We start from the raw sequence: 19,350 nt of genomic DNA, 5'->3' as shown, positions 1-19,350 counted from the left end.
AGTTCACCTGCTTTTGATTGTCCATTATTTTTCATTTTTATTCTTCTTTTGCTAGGATTTTTATTCTCTTTTAAAATATACTTTTGATACATAGAAATAACATAGCTGGAAATGATTTTTTTTTTATAGTAATTTAATATATTACATAAGTAATCTCTTTAATTAATTAGTTACTGATAGTACATATATCTCCTGGGAGTACTACTCCTAGGCTCCTAACCCCATATAACTCCTAAAAGGACTACTCCTAGGCTCCTCTTCATACAGCTCCTAGAAGGACTACTCCTAGACTACTGACTCCATACAGCTCCTGGAAGGACTACTCCTAGGCTCCCAACTCCACACAGCTCCTGGAAGAAATAGTCCCGCACACTACCAGTCCTAACCAGCTCAGTCCTGCAAGCCTAACCTTGGTAAATCCCAGCACGTGAGACGTTGGCCCAAGCACATGATGGGGACAACTGTCACACATCAATCATGGGAATAATCAGGGCACGTGTCAGAGGATCCTCAGAACATTCCTCAGCCAGTCCCGCACTGACACGTGTAAAACATCCACTCCAGCCAGGTGTCCTCCGCTCCCAGAACCAATGGCTACGATTTAAAGGTACCAACCCCAAAACCCTACCCTTGGGCTATAAATAGCCCAGGAAGGTGAGGTTTTGGGGTTAATCACTTTCTCACACTCATATACACACACAGCCATCTCTCATTCATTTCTATCTTCATCTTCCTCAAAAGCGAGTTCTTATTCTCACACCGGAGGCGCCGCGGGACCCAAACCCCCCTTCCGGTGTTATTTTGTAGGAACCCCACCACAGCATCGGAGGATCCAGGCACGGCGACGAAGGAGCAGCCCCGCCAGTAAAAACACTGATGACCGACCGAAAGGGGGTTACCATCAGGATAAGAAATTCAAGCAAAGCAACCAAAGCCAAGAAAGACAAACTACTCCGGTTTTTCAGAGACTTGGTCCTAAGAAGGAGTCAAGCAGTGACCTAGGACCCGCGAAGCAACCCCGGGAGCCGAAGCAGGAGTCGGATTGGACTCCTCTCAGCATGACCCGGGAGGAAATCTTGAAAGAGGTAAAAGACAAGCCTTTCTATTATCCTCCGAAACCAATGCAAACTCCTCCGGAGAGCAGGCCTTACAATAGGCAGTGTGATTACCACGAGACCCATGGCCACAAGACTGAGAACTGCTTATCACTCAAGTACTTTATTGAGGACCAAGTGAAGAAGGGGAACATGAACAAGTACTTAGTTCGGGACAACAGAGGGGAAGCGCAGAAGAGAGGAAAGAATGTAGTCAATGCGGTCCTAAATGGATCATACTCCCCACCCCGAAGCCCGGACTTCGGAGAAGAAGTGCTCTCAATCCAATCACTCCCAGACCTGGTGATATCCTTCAGCAGCAAGGACTACGAATGAGTCAACCCTCATCACAATGCAGCTTTGGTTATCACTCTGGACATCTTTGATAATGAAATAAGAAGAATGCTCATAGACAATGGCTCCTCAGTAAATATTCTCTTCAAGCACACAGTGGATAGAATGCAGTTAGGGAGCGTCCGCTCAAACGAATACCGGGAGGACCCGCTCTATGGCTTCAGCCACAACCTAGTCCTGATCCAAGGAACTTTATATCTGCCAGTCATTTTTGGATCTTCTCCTAACCAAGTGACTCATGTCATCAAGTTATATGTGATCAACGCTCCTTCTTCATACAACGGAATCATTGACAGATCAGCTCTAACCATAATGCAAGCAATAACTTCAATCTCCCATCTCAAGATCAAGTTCCCAACCCCGAAAGGAGTCGGGGAGATAAAAGGAGATTATGGAGTTGCTGAAACATGCTACAACCAGGGGTTAGTTATGGCAGAAACCCATCAAGATAACAAAAGAAAGGCTACAGTCCTTCGCAAGCAACAAAGCATAAAGAAGCACCGACCCCGGACACGGGAAGAAGCAAACAAAATAAGTCCAGAAGGACTGACAAGCAACCAAGTCATGGTAGTGGACAAGGCAAAGCAAGTCCTAGACCAAGCTAGTCCTACCGTGCAAGCAACCAAGGAACCTGAAAAAGTAAACTCCTATCTGAAGAAGAACTCTGAAGCCCGAATCCATCAAATGGTTTCAAACAAAGAGCAAGCAAAAATTGAAGCTGCAGTCGAAACAGAAGAAGTCCAGGTAGATGAAAGCAATTCTAGCAAAAAAGTTAAAGTTGGGTCAGGACTCGAGGAGTCCTTCAAGGAGAGATTAGTATCCTTGCTCCGGGAGTACATAGATGTTTTTGCCTGGAGTCCAAGAGACATGCCAGGACTACATGAGTCCATAGCAATGTACAGCTTGGATGTCAACCCGAACAGAAAACCAGTCAAACAGAAGAGAAGAAACTTTGCCCCGGAGAGGCAAAAAACCATCGACCAAGAAGTGGAAAAGCTACTCAAAGCAGGGATCATCAAAGAAATCAAATATCCGGAGTGGCTAGCTAATGTGGTCATGGTGAAGAAGTCCAACAGCAAATGGAGAATGTGTGTGGACTACACTGATCTGAATGATGCATGCCCGAAGGACCCGTATCCTTTCCCAAATATTGATCAACTGATAGATGCCACCTCCGGACACATCATGCTAAGCTTCATGGACGCCTTCTCCGGATACAATCAGATAAAGATGAACCCAAAGGACATTCCTAAGACAGCATTCATAACTCACAAAACAGTCTATGCTTATGTGATGCTACCCTTCAGACTTACCAGCGCAGGATCCACTTACCAAAGAGCCATGAACAAGATATTCAAATCCCGGATTGGGAGGAACTTGGAGTGCTATATCGATGACATGATTTCAAAATCAACAACCATACCAGGACATGTGGAAGACCTGAAGGAGTGCTTTGACAACCTAAGGAAGAACCAACTCAAACTGAATCCGGAGAAATGCACCTTTGGAGTAGGAGCATGCAAGTTTCTAGGATTCATGATCAGCAACAGAGGCATAGAAGCCAATCCGGAGAAAATAAAAGCTATCCAGGAGATGAAAGCTCCCAGGACCCAAAAAGATGTGCAGAAGCTAGCAGGATCCCTAGCAGCACTCAGGAGATTTGTCTCAAAACTAGCAGAAAGGTGCCTACCATTCTTCGACTTACTCAAAGGAGCAACCAACAAGAAAGAGGTGAACTGGAATCCGGAGTGCCAAAAGGCATTCGAAGAAATCAAGTACTACCTTTCTTAGCCACCAGTCCTAACTAAAGCTCAACCAGGAGAGCCTCCCTACTTATACTTATCAGCAGGAGCACAAGCTGTAGGAGTTGCCCTAATCAGGGAAGAGAATGGTACACAACAGCTAGTCTACTATGTAAGCCAAGTCCTAAAAGATGCAGAAACAAGATATCCAAGATTGGAGAAGTTTGCCTTCGCCTTAGTCACAACTTCAAGAAAACTCAGGCACTACTTCCAAGGGATAAAAATCAGAGTAGTGACAAATCAACCACTAAGGAAAATAATTCACAAGCCAGATGTCTCGGGAAGACTTGTTAATTGGGCTGTGGAGTTGAGCCAATTCAACTTAAGCTTCATTCCCAGGACTGCCATCAAAGCTCAAGCCCTTGCAGATTTCATAATCGAATGCAACTTCCCAGAAGAAGAACCGGAACCAATGGACACGGATCAGGAGCCAAAAAAGGATACAAGTCCGGGAGCCTGGACCTTAAAGGTAGATGGTTCTTCAACAAGCGAGAGGTCGGGAGCCGGACTCATACTCAAGAGTCCAGAAGGATTCAAGATTCAGACAACTATATTTTTCGGCTTCCCCGCAACAAACAATCAAGCAGAATATGAGGCATTGATCACATGACTAAAGCTCTCCAGGACTCTTAGAGTCTAGGACTTAAAAATCTACAGCGACTCCCAGATAGTGGTCAAGCAAACAAATGAAGAATACATAGCAAATGACCCTACTCTGGTGAAGTACCAAGCACTGGTCCAGAGCTACTTAGCCTCAATACCAGGCCATCAAGTCATTCAGATATGTCGAAAAGAAAATGAAGAAGCAGACATCCTATCCAAATTAGTCCGGAACTCATCAGATCTAGACTGCTCAGTTTATTTTGAAGAACTCCTCAAACCATCCATTGAATCCGGAGAGGTCTTGGAGATCGAAAGCAGCCACAACTGGATGACTCCCTTCATCAAATACTTGGAGAATGGAGAGCTCCCAGAAGACAAAGGAAAAGCTCAAAGACTAAAAGCAAAAGCAGCCAAGTTCATCCTCGAAGAAGGAATACTTTACCGCAGGACCTTCTCATCTCCTATCCTGAAATGTATTGGCCCAGAAGAAGCAAAGTACTATTTGGCAGAAGTGCATGAAGGGATATGCGGAGACCACATGTCTGCAAAGGCCCTAGCCCATAAGATTATAAGACAAAGCTACTACTGGCCAACCATTCATCAGGATGTAATAGAATTCGTCAAGAAGTGCAAAGAATGCCATCTTTTCAGCAATGTGTCCCGGATCAGCCCAGTCCTACCATCCTCAGTCCTGTCACATATCCCCTTCGTTGTTTGGGGTATTGACATTATGGGACCCTTCCCCCGGGCCAAAGGAGACCTCAGGTACCTGCTAGTCTCTATTGATTACATGACAAAATGGGTTGAAGCAAAAGCAATGAGGACAATCAATCAACAAGACTGCATAAAGTTTATGGGCAATATTTTAATGAGGTTCGGGATACCATGGGTCCTAGTATTAGACAATGGTCCCCAGTTCATTGGATCAGAGTTCGAGTCCTACCTCCAGGAGCACGGGATCAAGCACAAAAAATCATCAGTGGCATATCCCCAAGGAAATGGCCAAGTAGAAGTAACCAACAGAATCCTGCTCCGAGGTATTGAAAAAAGACTCAAAGAAAGTAAAAGCAAATGGCTAGAAGAACTACCAAGTGTACTTTGGTCCTACAGGACAAGCCCAAGGACAAGCACCGGAGAAACTTCATTCAAACTAGCTTATGGAACAGAAGCAATGCTCCCTATTGAAGTGGGCTCTCCTTCCCACAGAGCAATAAATTTTGAAGAAGAAATAAATGAAGAAGGACTCAGAACAAACATGGAGCTAATCGATGAGGTCCGGGACCAGGCTGTAGAAAGGATGGAAAAATACAAGGAGAAAACAAGAGAACACTTCAGTAAGAAGTCAAGAGTCAAAAACTTCCAAGTTGGAGACTTAGTCCTTCGAGACACTGAAGCTTCAGATCCCACAAACACTGGAAAACTAATGCCCAAATGGGAAGGACCATACAAGATCAAAGAAGTCCTCAGGCCAGGAACCTACAAGCTCCTGAACATGGATGGCTCAGAAGTCCCAAACACTTGGCATGGACTAAGGCTAAGAAAATTCTACCAGTAGGAGAACAAATAAATCAACCAAAAATCTTGTAGCCAATATGGCAAGCAACCAATTTGTTTCTCCTTATATTTGTTGGGTTCCGAGGCATAAAACGCAGCGGATAAACGTAAATAAAATAAAAAAAAATTCGAAACCCAAAACAGGATCCATGTATAATTATGGGCAGATTATGGAGATAACGAATCATACCTTTCAAGAACTTAACTTTGACGAACTCAACGGAGATCCTAGCTATCACGCTTTGTGTCTATCTCTCGGAGAAACACCTCTATGGTATCCACATGAGCACCTCCAAGTACGTCTCACGAACTTGACTACGGAATGGATGTACTAGCCTCCTTCTTGACGATCCAAATTGCCTCTGCCTCTCTTTGCCCTAGGGTTTTCTAAAAAATGTACAAGTCTCTTTAACCTATCATTATGTATTTAAAATGGCTGATTAAAATGGCCCATAACAGCAAAGCCCAACCCTAGTAGGTATTGGATTAAATAATAAAAATGAATTTCTATTATTTAATTAATAACTAAGTCATACTTAATTATTATGGGCAAAAACATTCCTTTTAATTCGAATTTATATTATCTCAATTAAGTCTTACTTAATTATAATAAAATTCGAATAATCATCAATTAATTTAAATCCATAATTTAAATTAACTATTCCATTAAGTGCTCTATTTGTGTGACCCTATAAGCTATTATTTAATTGGCAATAATTTTATTCTCTAATAAAATTATAAAAAATGAGTGGTATTTAGTAATACATCATTGTTACCCAATTAAACAATAATTAAATCGTGATTAGATAAAACCTTTCATGATTAATGTTTTTCGTGTAATATAATCCCTTTAACCATACATATTATAGATTAAACTCGAGGCATGTATTTAGTCATCCTCTTCAACATTTAATCAGGGTTTACTTGATCCATGAGTAGATTATCAAGACAAATCATTATTTGAGCATGGCCATGCTTTTATAATCTCACTCAATCAAGAGGCCAATAATATCTCTTCTAATTATAGGAGGGTTAAATTCTTTATTTATCATTCATATTTCTCATACGACTCATGATATACCCGATGTCCACTTTTATCATCACCCGATTAAAAGTAACTTTTAATGTAGTCAAAGTATATTAATCCTCGTATAAAAATATAATGATTTCAAGTCAAAAGATCGTTATACCATTATCACTGTGAGTCTTTCTTATGACTTTATTAAACATGAAGAATCTCACTGTGGGTCTGTCCAGTACCATGTACTCTCACATGTACCTATGTATTGACTTTAGTATCCCCATACTTATAACCAATGAGATGTGGTTATCTTGTCAAACAACATACTAGTCTATCTATGTATTATTATTGTCCTATATAATAATACTCGACTAGGGACCTTTAAGAATATGATATATTATATAATCTCAAGTTCAAGTCATGTACTTAAACTATACAATGTGTATCATGATTCTAAGGACATTTATTATGCTAACAAAATATCGCAGTAATTAAGGTCATAATAAATACATTTATTGAATGATCAACTGATATAAAGATTTAAAAGAATAATGTATTGCCTCTAGGGCACCTACACTAACAATATTTTGTATGAATGATTAATGAAAACCTTTTCCCCTTTACATACTTATCAAAACTAACCACTAGTCCGGACAAGCTATTAGTCAGGACTAGAGCAACCATTTTTACTTAGGATTAATTTTCTAACTAAAAGCCACCACTAGTCCGGACAAGCTATTAATCAGGACTAGAGCAATCATTTTTACTTAGAATTAATTTTCTAACTAAAAGCCACCACTAGTCCGGACAAGCTATTAGTCAGGACTAGAGCAACCATTTATACTTAGAAATAGTTTTCTAACTAAAAGCCACCACTAGTCCGGACAAGATGCTAGTCAGGACTAGAGCAACCATTTTTACTTAGAATTAATTTTCTAACTAAAAGCCACCACTAGTCCGAACAAGCTATTAGTCAGGACTAGATCAACCATTTTTACTTAAAATTAATTTTCTAACTAAAAGCCACCACTAGTCCGGACAAGATGCTAGTCAGGACTAGAGCAACCATTTTTTAGAATTTATTTTCTAACTAAAAGAAACCACTAGTTCGGACAAGCCATTAGTCTGGACTAATGCAACCATTTTATTTGGAATAAATCTTCTAAGTGAAAAAGCTAACCACTAGTCCGGACAAGTTACCAGTCAGGACTAGTGCAACCATCTTTACTTAGAATAAATTTGCCAAGTCAAAAACTTAACTACTAGTCCGGACAAGCAATTAGTCAGGACTAGTAAAGCAATTTTTACTTGGAAAAATATTCTAAGGCAAAAACAAACTACAAAAACAAAGCAAAATAACAGCAAGAAAAGCAAACATTAAAAAAGTCACCGGACTTGAACAAGCCCGGAGTAAAGTACGAATATTACAAATATCAAAGTTATCAAACGTCTTCAAGAAATATCAAAGTTACAAAGTCAAGACTCCGGAGCATTAGGAGGCAGGAAACTGGGGCAGGGCCCGTCGAACGGCTCCGGATTCCCTAGCCCGAGCTCAAAATCTTCCTTTGCCTTAATAAACTCAGCAACAAAGCTGTCCCAATCGGCCTCCGGATTGGTCTTGATATGTCGCTCCGCAACAAACCAGCAACGGGCTATCTCCGGAGCACCAGCATTGGCAAGAGCTTTGTCATACTCCTCGGATCTCTTGAACTCCGCAATGACTTCAGCCTCCGGACGCACAACAGACATCTGCCTCCGGAGCTCAGCCAATTCAGACTTTAGATCTGAAGCTTCTTTTTCAGAATTCTCAGCCCGGGTCCTGACATCATCAAGCTGCTGGTTCAGTCCGGAGAGAGAAGTATCTTTAACAATGATCTGGTCCCGGAGCCGGCCAATTTCAGGGTCCTTATCATCAATGGCAGTCCGGGAATTTTTGAGCTCATTGTAGGCCAGAGAAGCTGATCCGGCCATATACCCACCAAGCTGTAAAAAATAGAGAAACTTAGAAAAATATTCTAAGGCAAATCAACACAAGAAACGAGAACAAGAAGAAGACATACCTGACCCCAGAGCCGGGAACACTCCTTCATAGTCGCATCAAATTCGGACTGGTTCATCCTCCTCCAGTCAGCTTGAGTAGGAATCCCAGCCATAAAATGAGCAATTTTATCCTCCATCCCCTGACCATTTGCATCCGGACTCTCATCATCAACATTCTTTCCTTTACCGGCCCCAGACCCGGAACCATCTTCAAAGTTTTCTGCCCGAGGAGGCTTGCTTCCAAGGGTCCGAAGCCCATTCTTCCTTCTTCCAGAATCACCACCCGGAGCCTCGCCTATAGGACCAAGATCCTCAAGATTAGCAAACTCATCTCCAATATCAATCTCAGCATCCTGCTCCGGAGCAGACTGATTCACATCAACTTCGTGCTCCGGTCTCGGAACCACATTACTCTGGGATCCCTTCTCCACAGAGGCATTAGATCCGGACCCAGCAGCATCAGTTTTCTTTGGCAACTTGAAAGCTTTTCCAAGACCCTTCAACGCATCACTATATGCCGAAGACGACATATCCGGATTATAGTACGGCAAACCTGCAAAGGAACAAAGCAAAAACACAAGTCAAAACCAATAAGGAATCAAGGCAGATGAAGGCATATAAGAAATATACAAGAAGTCTGGACAAAAAGGAAAACTACTTACAGCCTAGCCTATGCATAGTTCTATGATTCATGAAAGTGTCTCGGGTCATTTGGAAACCCAGACATTCACAAAAAGCAAACATCAACCGGATAGCCTCACCCCGGAGCACATCCCTACGGAACCGAGTCCGGACCCCTTCCGCAGTAATATAGGGAATATAGTACAAGTCCAAACCCCGGAGCATGATCAACTCTCCATTCCAGTACTTCAACGAAGATTGCTGGATTACAGGCCTGTAGGAGCCACCATACCCGCACTCCGGAGCCCAGAACCGAAGTTCATAGAAAGGGAACTGACTGGACCGGACCAGATGAAAGATATGATGCCATAGCTTGAACGTGGGCTGCACCTTAAACTGATTACAAGTAGCAATAAACCAAGTCATCCACTTTATACCATTAGGTGTTATCTGCATAGGAGAGATCTTGTACACGTACTTGCACAGATGCTTCAGGAACAAGTGCCAATGAGGATTCCATCCGGACCGGAGATGCTCCAGCCACACTGGAACAAACCCATCAGTAGGTCTATGATGAACCCGCTCATCCGGAGTCGGCCATCTCCACTCGATCTGGGGGTCCAACTGAAAAGCAATCCGGACTGCAGAATCCTGAGCCGCGTGATCTAAGGCAGCGTACTCATCCTTCAGCTCGTAGTGCTCCTTAGCCACTATACTGTCAGCGAATTTCCTATCAAATGTTTCCCTATCGTAAGGACCCTGACCCGCATTTTGCTGTCTAGCATACCCGGACCTGATGCTCCTATAATAAAACCTATCTTCTATCTCATCACTCTTGCTAACGAAATACCCCAGATTCTCAAACCATAGACCCTCCGGACTGCAGGGTACCTTTCTAGAAGACATCTTAGCAACGGAAAGCTTGGTTATAGCTTCAGAATCCGAAGTAGAAGCCTTCTTCCCCATCTCAACCCGCTCAGAATCACTGGGGGACTCTAAATCTGAACCTGACGGCCCCGGGTAGCAAGTTATGTATGCCTTGGCACGCGCTTTAGTCCGGACCATAAACCTAAAACAAGTGATAAAGGTTAGTCTAAAAACCTACAGTTTATTTATCTTGAAAGCTACATGGTCCGGACTACCCTATGTTCAATTTTATTACAAGTCAAAATCAAACAGTCCGGAGTCCCAAGCCCAAAATACAAAACGTAAACCCAAAATATAGCAACCACTCCGGACTACTCAACTAGCCTAACACCCCTAATCCAGAGGCCACAATAACACAAATACAGCAAATTACATATCCAAAAAAACAAAACCATTAGTCCGGACTAGTCGATCAAGTCCGGACTCAACCAAAAACCCTAAATCTAAAAACATGATTCACCAAAATCAAAGCACCAAATTATGCCCAAAAACATATACATACATACATATTTACACAAGAAACACAAGAACCCTATGAAACAAAACAATCAAAACTAAAGCAAGAAACAGAATTTCGAAGCATCTGCGAAATAAATAAGAGAAAGAAGAAAAAACTTGCAGGTTTAAAGAGAGAGGAGAGTTTGAGAACGACCGAGCAACGAGCAGAAAGCCTTGAGTTCTCCCGTGAGCAACCGTCGGAAAAAGATTCAGAGAAGAAAAAAAGAGAAAAAATTAGAGGAAAGTAAAAAAGAAAGGGATGAGTTAGGTGCGCCTTTTATAGGCACGGTAAAACCAAAAGCCTCTCGCCATGTGGCAAAATCTAGATCGTCCATCAAAATTGTAATTAATACAAGTAATGATGAGGCACGTCTCTCCAAATTCTTACAGCTGTAATAATTCAAATAATTGGGGGGGGGGGAATCCCCAAAACCGTTTCAACTTCCAAGTCCGGACTCCTTCGCAATCAGCAATCCGGACTCGGGGGAAAGAAAAGCTCAACTCCATCTGAAGATAACCACCTTAGTCCGGATTCGCCGAACTTATCAGTAATCCGGACTGGGGGGCAAGAAAAGCTCAATTCCTTAAAAAGACAACCACTTTAGTCCTAATTCGCCGAACTCATCGCAATCCGGACTGGGGGCAAGAAAAGCTCAGCACCTTCCAAAGATAACCACCTTAGTCCGGATTCGCCGAACTTATCAGTAATCCGGACTGGGGGCAAGAAAAGCTCAATTCCTTACAAAGACAACCACCTTAGTCCTGATTCGTCGAACTCAGCGCAATCCGGATGGGGGGCAAGAAAAGCTCAACTCCTTCCAAAGACAACCACCTTAGTCCGGATTCACCGAACTTAGCAGTAATCTGGACTGGGGGGCAAGAAAAGCTCAGCTCTTCCAAAAAACAACCTTAGTCCTGATTTGCCGAACTCAACGCAATCCGGACTGGGAGGCAAGAAAAGCTCAGCTCCTTCCAAAGACAACAACCTTAGTCCTGATTCGCCGAACTCAACGCAATACGGACTGGGGGGCAAGAAAAGCTCAACACCTTCCAAAGATAACAACCTTAGTCCTGATTCGCCGAACTCAGCGCAATCCGGACTGGGGGCAAGAAAAGCTCAGCTCCTCCAAAAAACAACCTTAGTCCAGATTACCCAGAACTCAGCGCAATCCGGACTGGGAGTCAAGAAAAGCACAAATTCTTCTAAATAAAAAAATCAAAGCTCATGTCCTACAGACAAACCCAAATTCACTCCCCCGTCCAGAAAATTTGCATAAGGTAGTGGGGGGGGGCACATGATAGTACATATATCTCCTGGGAGTACTACTCCTAGGCTCCTAACCCCATATAGCTCCTGAAAGGACTACTCCTAGGCTCCTGACTCCATACAGATCCTGGAAGGACTACTCCAAGGCTCCTGACTCCATACAGCTCCTGGAAAGACTACTCCTAGGCTCCCAACTCCACACAGCTCCTGGAAGGAATAGTCCTGCACACTACCAGTCTTAACCAGCTCAGTCCCGCAAGCCTAACCTTGGTAAATCCCAGCACGTGAGACGTTGGCCCAAGCACATGATGGGGACAACTGTCACACATCAATCATGAGAATAATCAGGGCACGTGTTAGAGGATCCTCAGAACATTCCTCAGCCAGTCCCGCACTGACACGTGTAAAGCATCCACTCCAGCCAGGTGTCCTCCGCTCCCAGAACCAATGGCTACGATTTAAAGGTACCAACCCCAAAACCCTACCCTTGGGCTATAAATAGCCCAGGAAGGTGAGGTTTTGGGGTTAATCACTCTCTCACACTCATATACACACACAACCATCTCTCATTCCTTTCTATCTTCATCTTCCTCAAAAGCGAGTTCTTATTCTCACACTGGAGGTGCCGCGGGACCCAAACCCCCCTTCCGATGTTATTTTGTAGGAACCCCACCACAGCTACACCATCACAGCAGCGGAGGATCCAGGCACGACGACGAAGGAGCAGCCCCGCCACCAGGAGTTATCAGTTACACTTGCATATTTTCATGTAAGCCTACTTTGTTTGTTTTCTTAAAAAAAGAATTATTTCTTCTTTTCTTATAATCTTACAAATGAGTATTATAACCTTACTAAATGATGAATATTTAAATATTATAATTTGAGCTTGATATTCATAAGTACATACATACTCACTTAACTTGTGTTAGTATAACTACTTGTTAATTTGAATACATGATGGATATATCTATAATGACACACCTTTTTTTTAAGAGCAAGAATTTTTTTATTAAATTTAATCAGTTTCCAAGGTTTTAACTATACTGATAGGAACGAAACTCTTAACAAATAATCAATCTGAGAATGAATATATTGCACGAGCTAACTCGTGTGTAGTAATATGAACATATCGTCTAATAAATGATACAAATATAACTGTGTTTTGTTCTACTAGCATGTTTCTGCAAACCATGATAACATTACCAAAGGGAGACATCATCTGCACTTCTTTTCGAATTACTTGTACCGCCACCAAGTTGTCGATTATAACATTCTGCCACCTCAGGTCCTTGATACTTCCGTAAACGCGATAGCCTCGATCATCTCTACAGGCTTTAAACCATCAATGCACATTGTATTTGCTAACAATAAAACACCCCCGATATCTCTAGCAACCAGTGGCGGATACAGGAATTTACCTATGGTGTGTCAAATACTTAAGACATACACGATAAAAAAATAAAGAGTATTCAAAAGTGATTACAATTGTTATCGACGAGTTTTCATATTTTGATACCTATCTATAATATCACTCATCTTAACATTCAAAAACAAATCTCGCTCTTGATAAGTAATCAAGCAATCATTCAACATTTGATCTCCCATGCTAGTGCGTAGTTTAGCTTTCACTTGTGTCATTCCAGAAAACACTCACTCAACACTTGTAGTTGCAACAGGAAAAATCAACACTAACTTTAACAACAAATACACCCTTTCATTAGTCGTAGACTTTCCTGTCTCCACAAGTTTCATTGAAAGCTCAGCAAGATTTTTTAAATCCCAAAACCTCTCATCTTCTCTAATAGAAACGATAAAATTCTCAAGAGAATGCTCGAAAAATAGCAATTCCGTACTTGAAAATTCACTTGGATAAAATTTAGCAAGTTGTGTTAATTTACTTTTATCAAAAGCAGCAAACCGATTTGCAGGATTAAAGCAAGACATGCGTATTAATAATTCCTTACTTATCTCGGGAAACCGATTTTCAAGTTCTTGTAACTGAAGATCACTGACACTTAGAAAAACTTCAACCCGAAAATGATGAAAATTTGTTATTTTCGGGCTCTTACCTCTATACATCCTTCTTCCAGGGATAATGTAATTTGCTTCCATATTTGGAACTTCAACTCCAAATTTAACCAGAAAAGAAGTGACTTTGTCCATGTGAAAATTCCATCCTTCATCTCACATCTTTTGTAAGTTAGTCTTAGTTATGTCAACCATAGCCATAGCAATTACAATGTCTTGATCATGCTTCTGCGGTGCCACATTCAGCTCATTTGTTATCCCAAATATAGCAACCATCAATTTTGCGACAAATACAAAATCAAATGACATCAACAAGTGGGTGATAGATTGTGCCTTATTGGAGTCAATTGTATCAGAAACTTCTGCTATAGCATCAAGTGACTCAAGTATTGTGGGATATAAGTCAAGCACATTCAATATTGTTTTAAAATGAGAACCCCAGCGAGTGTCATATGGCCTACCTAAACCACGCTCCTGATTTAAACCACTTCATGTTTCAAGTTCACCTATTGACAATGCTTCAACAACTTGGGCAGCTTGTTTTTCAGGAAGAAATTCTTTTCTTTTTGATGAACCTCCTACAAAATTAAGGAGAGGTGTAAGTACATCAACAAATAACCAGCCACAATCTGAATTCTTCTTAGCAATGATAACTTGTGTTAACTGAAGCTGATGTGCAAAGCAGTGTACAAAGTATGCTTGAGGACATTCATTTAATACTAAAGTTTTAAGACCGTTAATTGCACCTTGCATATTACTCGCCCCATTATAACCTTGACCCTGAACTTGAGAGAAAGTCAATGAGTACTCCATGAGCAATGACTCGATAGCTGCTAAAAGTGTTAGTGAAGTAGTATTAGGAATGTGCACAATACCGATAAATCATTCACATACTTCTTCTTTTTTATTTATATATCTCAAATAAAGAGCCATTTGTTCCTTATCAGAAATATTAGTTGATTTATCAGTAAGAATAGCAAAAAACCCACCATTTAGCTCCTCAAGTATCGACTTAGTTGTCTCTTTTGCACAAGCATTAATGATATCTTTCTGAACTATCGGAGAAGTAAGCTGACAATTACCCGGGGCCATTTTTAGAATAACTTTAGAATATTCAGGATCATGTTCAGAAAGAAGAGTCAATAATGAAATGAAATTACCTCTATTCATTGAATTTTCAAATTCATTGTGTCCTCGAAAGGGCAGCCCCTGTAATAAAAGCCATTTACTAGCAATAATTGATGTCTCCAATCGCTTACGATATGCACTAACAACCTCCTCCGTTTGCTTTGATAAAGCACTTGCAATGCTGCCCTTTTATTTTTTGAACGGTTCCATAGCGACCACTGCATTGTTATGTGAACTCATGTGTTTGCCAACATGATCTCTAATTGTCCCTAATATGTACCAGCACTTAAAACCTTCACCAACAAAAGCATCACCACCAGCTGTATTTTCTGATTTGAATAAATAACAAATGAAACAAAATGCTGCATCTTTAGAGACGTTGTATTCAAGCCAAGGCCGCCAAGTTTCAAACCACTTAACGTTGAACCGTCGAGGATTTTTCCCGAATAATGTTTGAGGAAAGACGTAATCTTCCGGTTGACAAGGTCCCCTTTGTATGTAGGTTCGCCTTACTAAATCTCTCTCATTTGGATGAAAATCAATCAAGTTTTTTCTTTTTCCTGGATCTTGTGGATAATTAACGGTATCAAAGTCCTGTGGAGGTACTACTGTGATTGATGGAGTCGGAGAAGAACCTTGCTGGCTGGGTTGAGTGGCCGGTGGCGGATGGATACTAATTTCCGGTTCATTTGCTTGAGCTTGAGAAGCATTTTCCGGAGTCAGTTTCTTGGTAAAAAAACTTGAGATATCTCGGATATTTGATCTTTTCATTGTACTAATATTGAAGCAAGCACTGATCGCTAGAAGAAATAAGAGATTTTTTTAAAAAAAATCACTACGACATTTTAACAAACACTTAGTAGTCTTTTATTTTCTTTATCAAATTGAAAATTTTGATGAATCTAAAACCCAGTGAATCAAAAGCCTATAACTCAACAACCAACAAACACAATGTTGAGCCTGAGACTGATAATATAGATGTTGAAAATTGGAATCGAGCTTCTTATAATCTCATTGCAGTCTGCAATGTTCCCCCTGGCTATTTGTATTTTATTTTCTTATAAATGGCTCGAGACTTTTTAATTGTATTTTTGTGTATAGGCTGTAAGTTAGGTCCATTGAGGCCCATCAATAAAAAAAATTGATTTTTTTTAAATAATGACGTGTCAAATGACACACCTTGCACAACACTCCCTCCGCCACTGCTAGCAACCATGTCCATCCCCCGACGCATTGAACTCTTGGAATGTGGAAGCATCTGCCGAGACCTTGATCACTTATAATGACACGCCTTAATTAAAATGGCTAGATACTACTAATTACTCACGTAAGTTACGTTAGTATAAAATATTTTTTAATATGAACATACCAGGGTTACATCTGTAATTTCATTACATGATTAAAAAATTACAAGTATGCCATTAAAATACATTATTTATTCGTATAACTATCATACGTACGTATTTAGGGACATTTTTCTTATTAAAAATTTACTAAATTTTTTCATTAAAATACATTATGTCATGTAACTCACCTAAGTCCGTACTTGGGACAATTTTCTCTTATAATTTTATTAATAATTTGAAAGTCATACTGTAAAATTTGATCTAGGTCAAATATTTATTTCCCGTCAAATTTCGTAAAAGTCATATTACATAGTGTAATATCCCGTAATTTTTAAAATTAGATTGATAGTAAAATAATAGAATAAAAAGGATTAAAATTAGATAAGGCTTATGATTTAAATTTGAATTAGACTAATGAGCCTAAAATTTAGATCCAATTCTAATATGGATAACGTTTACGTTAAGAAAGAGGCTTTTGTATCGTTATAAATACGACCTATTCGTCTTCCTCATTTTTTTTCATTAAAATTCGTAGGGGCTTTTTTCATAAAAATCATCAGTCTTGTAAAATTTGTAGAAAATTTATCGTAAGTCAAAATTCGTTGATTCTGGACTTTTCGAAAAGCTCTTGTCGTTCTCTTCAACTTTCATGTTTTGTATTTTTCAAGAAAATATCGTTTAGAGGGTCAAAAGAGTAAATTCATATCTGATCAGGTTTTGAGGTAAGTTTTCGATCGATCTTGCTAGTATTCTCAAAATTGTGTGTCATGCGTATATATTTGATTATCAAAATTTGGGTTAAGTGATGATATATTTGAAATTAATATGTGTTATAATATATGTATTGTTGTATATGTGTGGTGTCGAGATAATAATTTTGGATCTTTGATTTGTGTCATGGTTTGTGAAAATATCGAATAAGAACTTAGTACCGCAGTCACCGGATTGTAGTGACAGTTTTCAGAAAATTTAGGAGTGTTATCACCGGGTTGTAGTGGTCGTGACATGAGTTATTGATTTTGAATTATGTTGTTTATGTGATATGTGTATTGTGTGTATCGAATATAAATAAGAATATGTATCGAAAGTGTGTGTTTCATATATCGTATAGCTTATTGTATTTTGTTATATATGAATATATTTTTTGGCCTACTAATTGGATCGCTTGTTTTCTTACTGGGCTGTATAGCTCATTCTTTTAATATTTCAGGTTTCGTCTAAGATTCAAGTTGGATATCATTGAATTTCGAGGATTAGTTTGGAGTAGATTGACTTTTGAACTTTCGCTTTTAGCTGCGCTTTCGTATCGTAATCTTTGTAATAGACTTTTGAATTGAAAGTGTATTTTAGATTAGTTTTGATTTAGAATTAATAGTCCGGAAGTGCGGGTTGTTACACATAGAGAAATTATCAAAAAACTACTTTTTTTTCGAAGCTTGTTTAGGATTTTTTTATTTTTTAAAAATAAATGTAAAAATAGGGGTTGCAACCAAAATCAACCATGTATTCAACTTCCTTTACGTTTTCTGAAAAATGACTGAATTTTTTATATTGCAGTTGAGATTGCATTTGAGATTGCATCGGATTGTAAAATCGTTTTTTAAATAATTTGGAAAATCGTTTTTTTACAAATTAAAACTTAAAAATCATTTTTTACAATAAAAATGTATTTTTCAAAAAACCTCTAATTAATATATTTGTACAAATATTTAATTGTTATTGTTCTTACTTAACAAATTAGGTTTACTTTTTCATATTTATGCAGCTTAATAAATAATTCAGTTTTAAATAAATAAATAAATGCGAAAACAATAATATCATTAATTGATCTTGGTTAATATTTTACAAGTGACTGTCAAACTTCTCGCAAATATGATCAACATTTGTATATTTCGAAGTTTACAAATCATGATTGTTAAATGCAGTAAATTTTTGCTTCGAAGAAGAGATTACATATTTAATCTTCACTTATATTTTGTGTAAATGAATGATTTCACTTGTATTCCGTACAAATGAATGCAGTTAACACAGCACTTTAAGTCAATCTCTTACTGCAATAAATAATCAATTTAATAGTATCATTTGAGAAATTATTTTCCTCTCTCCTTCACTTATTTTAAATAAAATCATTTGAGAAATTATTTTCCTCATAAACGAATGTACTTAATAAATTAACAGATATTATCTTATCTTACTTTGTATGTCTTTCTTATGTATTAATTTTTAAGAGTTATTAATTTTTTTTCCCATTCAGAAAGACTTCAAGTTTCGCCAATTAATCATGTGAAATAGATAAAAAAATCTTAAAAAAATTTCAATTGATCCAAAAATAATTTTGCAATTACAATTTTTTTAATTGATCATTTAGTGAATAATACAATTTTTGTTATAAAATAATATGACATATGTACATAATTTATTGTTAATTAGACCATCTATGATCCAATTTCAAAAGTATACTTTTACTGAAATGATCTATACAAAAATTTGTCTACGTAAAACTTAATCCGAATATATTGGAGTTGAGTTAACAATAATATAAATTTTATATTATTTAGGCGTTGAAGTGTGATGAATTAGAAATTATCTTAGTTTTGAGTTCTCATTTAATAATAAAAATTAACACAATTAAATGTTTACTATGAAATAAATATTTTATAATTGAACCAAATTAAAAAAACATATATTATTGGAAAGTTTATTTAATATAATTTAATAAATAATTTTTGGTTTTTGTAAATAATATAAGAGTAGTGGTTAATTATTAGTAAAAAATAGTTAATTTTACCATTAAAAAAAGAAATATGATAATTAAAAGGGATTAAAAAGGACCAAGCAAGTATACTTCAAAAAAGTACGAGAAAAGCAGACAAATAGAAACACATAAAAGAATACTCCCTCCATCCCTTTTTAGTCGTCACGTTTCTATTTTTATCGGTCAAATTGACTAATTTTTTTTATCAAAAATTATAAATTACACTTATATTATTTTAAAAAACTGAAAATTATATTAATGGGATTAAAAAACTGAAAATTATTTTAAAAAACTGAAGAACACATGTAGGAC

At 38.6% G+C, this 19,350-nt stretch overlaps 2 protein-coding genes across 2 annotated transcripts; both read right to left on the bottom strand.

Annotated features, from left to right (window-relative positions):
- Positions 1 to 13,965: 13,965 nt before the first annotated feature.
- On the bottom strand, positions 13,966 to 14,901 carry LOC141679326 (uncharacterized). The gene is made up of 3 exons (XM_074485827.1): positions 14,704 to 14,901; positions 14,416 to 14,589; positions 13,966 to 14,283 (listed from the first exon to the last, which is right to left on the bottom strand). Exons 1-3 carry the CDS (start codon positions 14,899 to 14,901, stop codon positions 13,966 to 13,968), a joined length of 690 nt encoding a protein of 229 aa, XP_074341928.1.
- Positions 14,902 to 15,126: 225 nt separating this feature from the next.
- Positions 15,127 to 15,708, bottom strand: LOC141679325 (uncharacterized). Its single transcript, XM_074485826.1, has one exon. It carries the CDS (start codon positions 15,706 to 15,708, stop codon positions 15,127 to 15,129), a length of 582 nt encoding a protein of 193 aa, XP_074341927.1.
- Between the last annotated feature and the right edge of the window lie 3,642 nt (positions 15,709 to 19,350).

Source organism: Apium graveolens, chromosome 8, assembly GCF_009905375.1.
Source record: "Apium graveolens cultivar Ventura chromosome 8, ASM990537v1, whole genome shotgun sequence".
In the NCBI taxonomy this organism is placed as follows: domain Eukaryota; kingdom Viridiplantae; phylum Streptophyta; class Magnoliopsida; order Apiales; family Apiaceae; genus Apium; species Apium graveolens.
This window is presented reverse-complemented; position numbering and strand designations above follow the sequence as displayed.

Coding starts and splice junctions, on each gene's coding strand:
- LOC141679326 (XM_074485827.1), bottom strand. CDS start 14,901: ATGGCCCCGGGTAATTGTCAGCTTACTTCTCCGATAGTTCAGAAAGAT. Junction 14,590..14,703: donor ATATAAATAAAAAAGAAGAA/GTATGTGAATGA, acceptor TCTCAAGTTCAG/GGTCAAGGTTATAATGGGGC. Junction 14,284..14,415: donor GTGGCTGGTTATTTGTTGAT/GTACTTACACCT, acceptor GGTTTAAATCAG/GAGCGTGGTTTAGGTAGGCC.
- LOC141679325 (XM_074485826.1), bottom strand. CDS start 15,708: ATGAAAAGATCAAATATCCGAGATATCTCAAGTTTTTTTACCAAGAAA.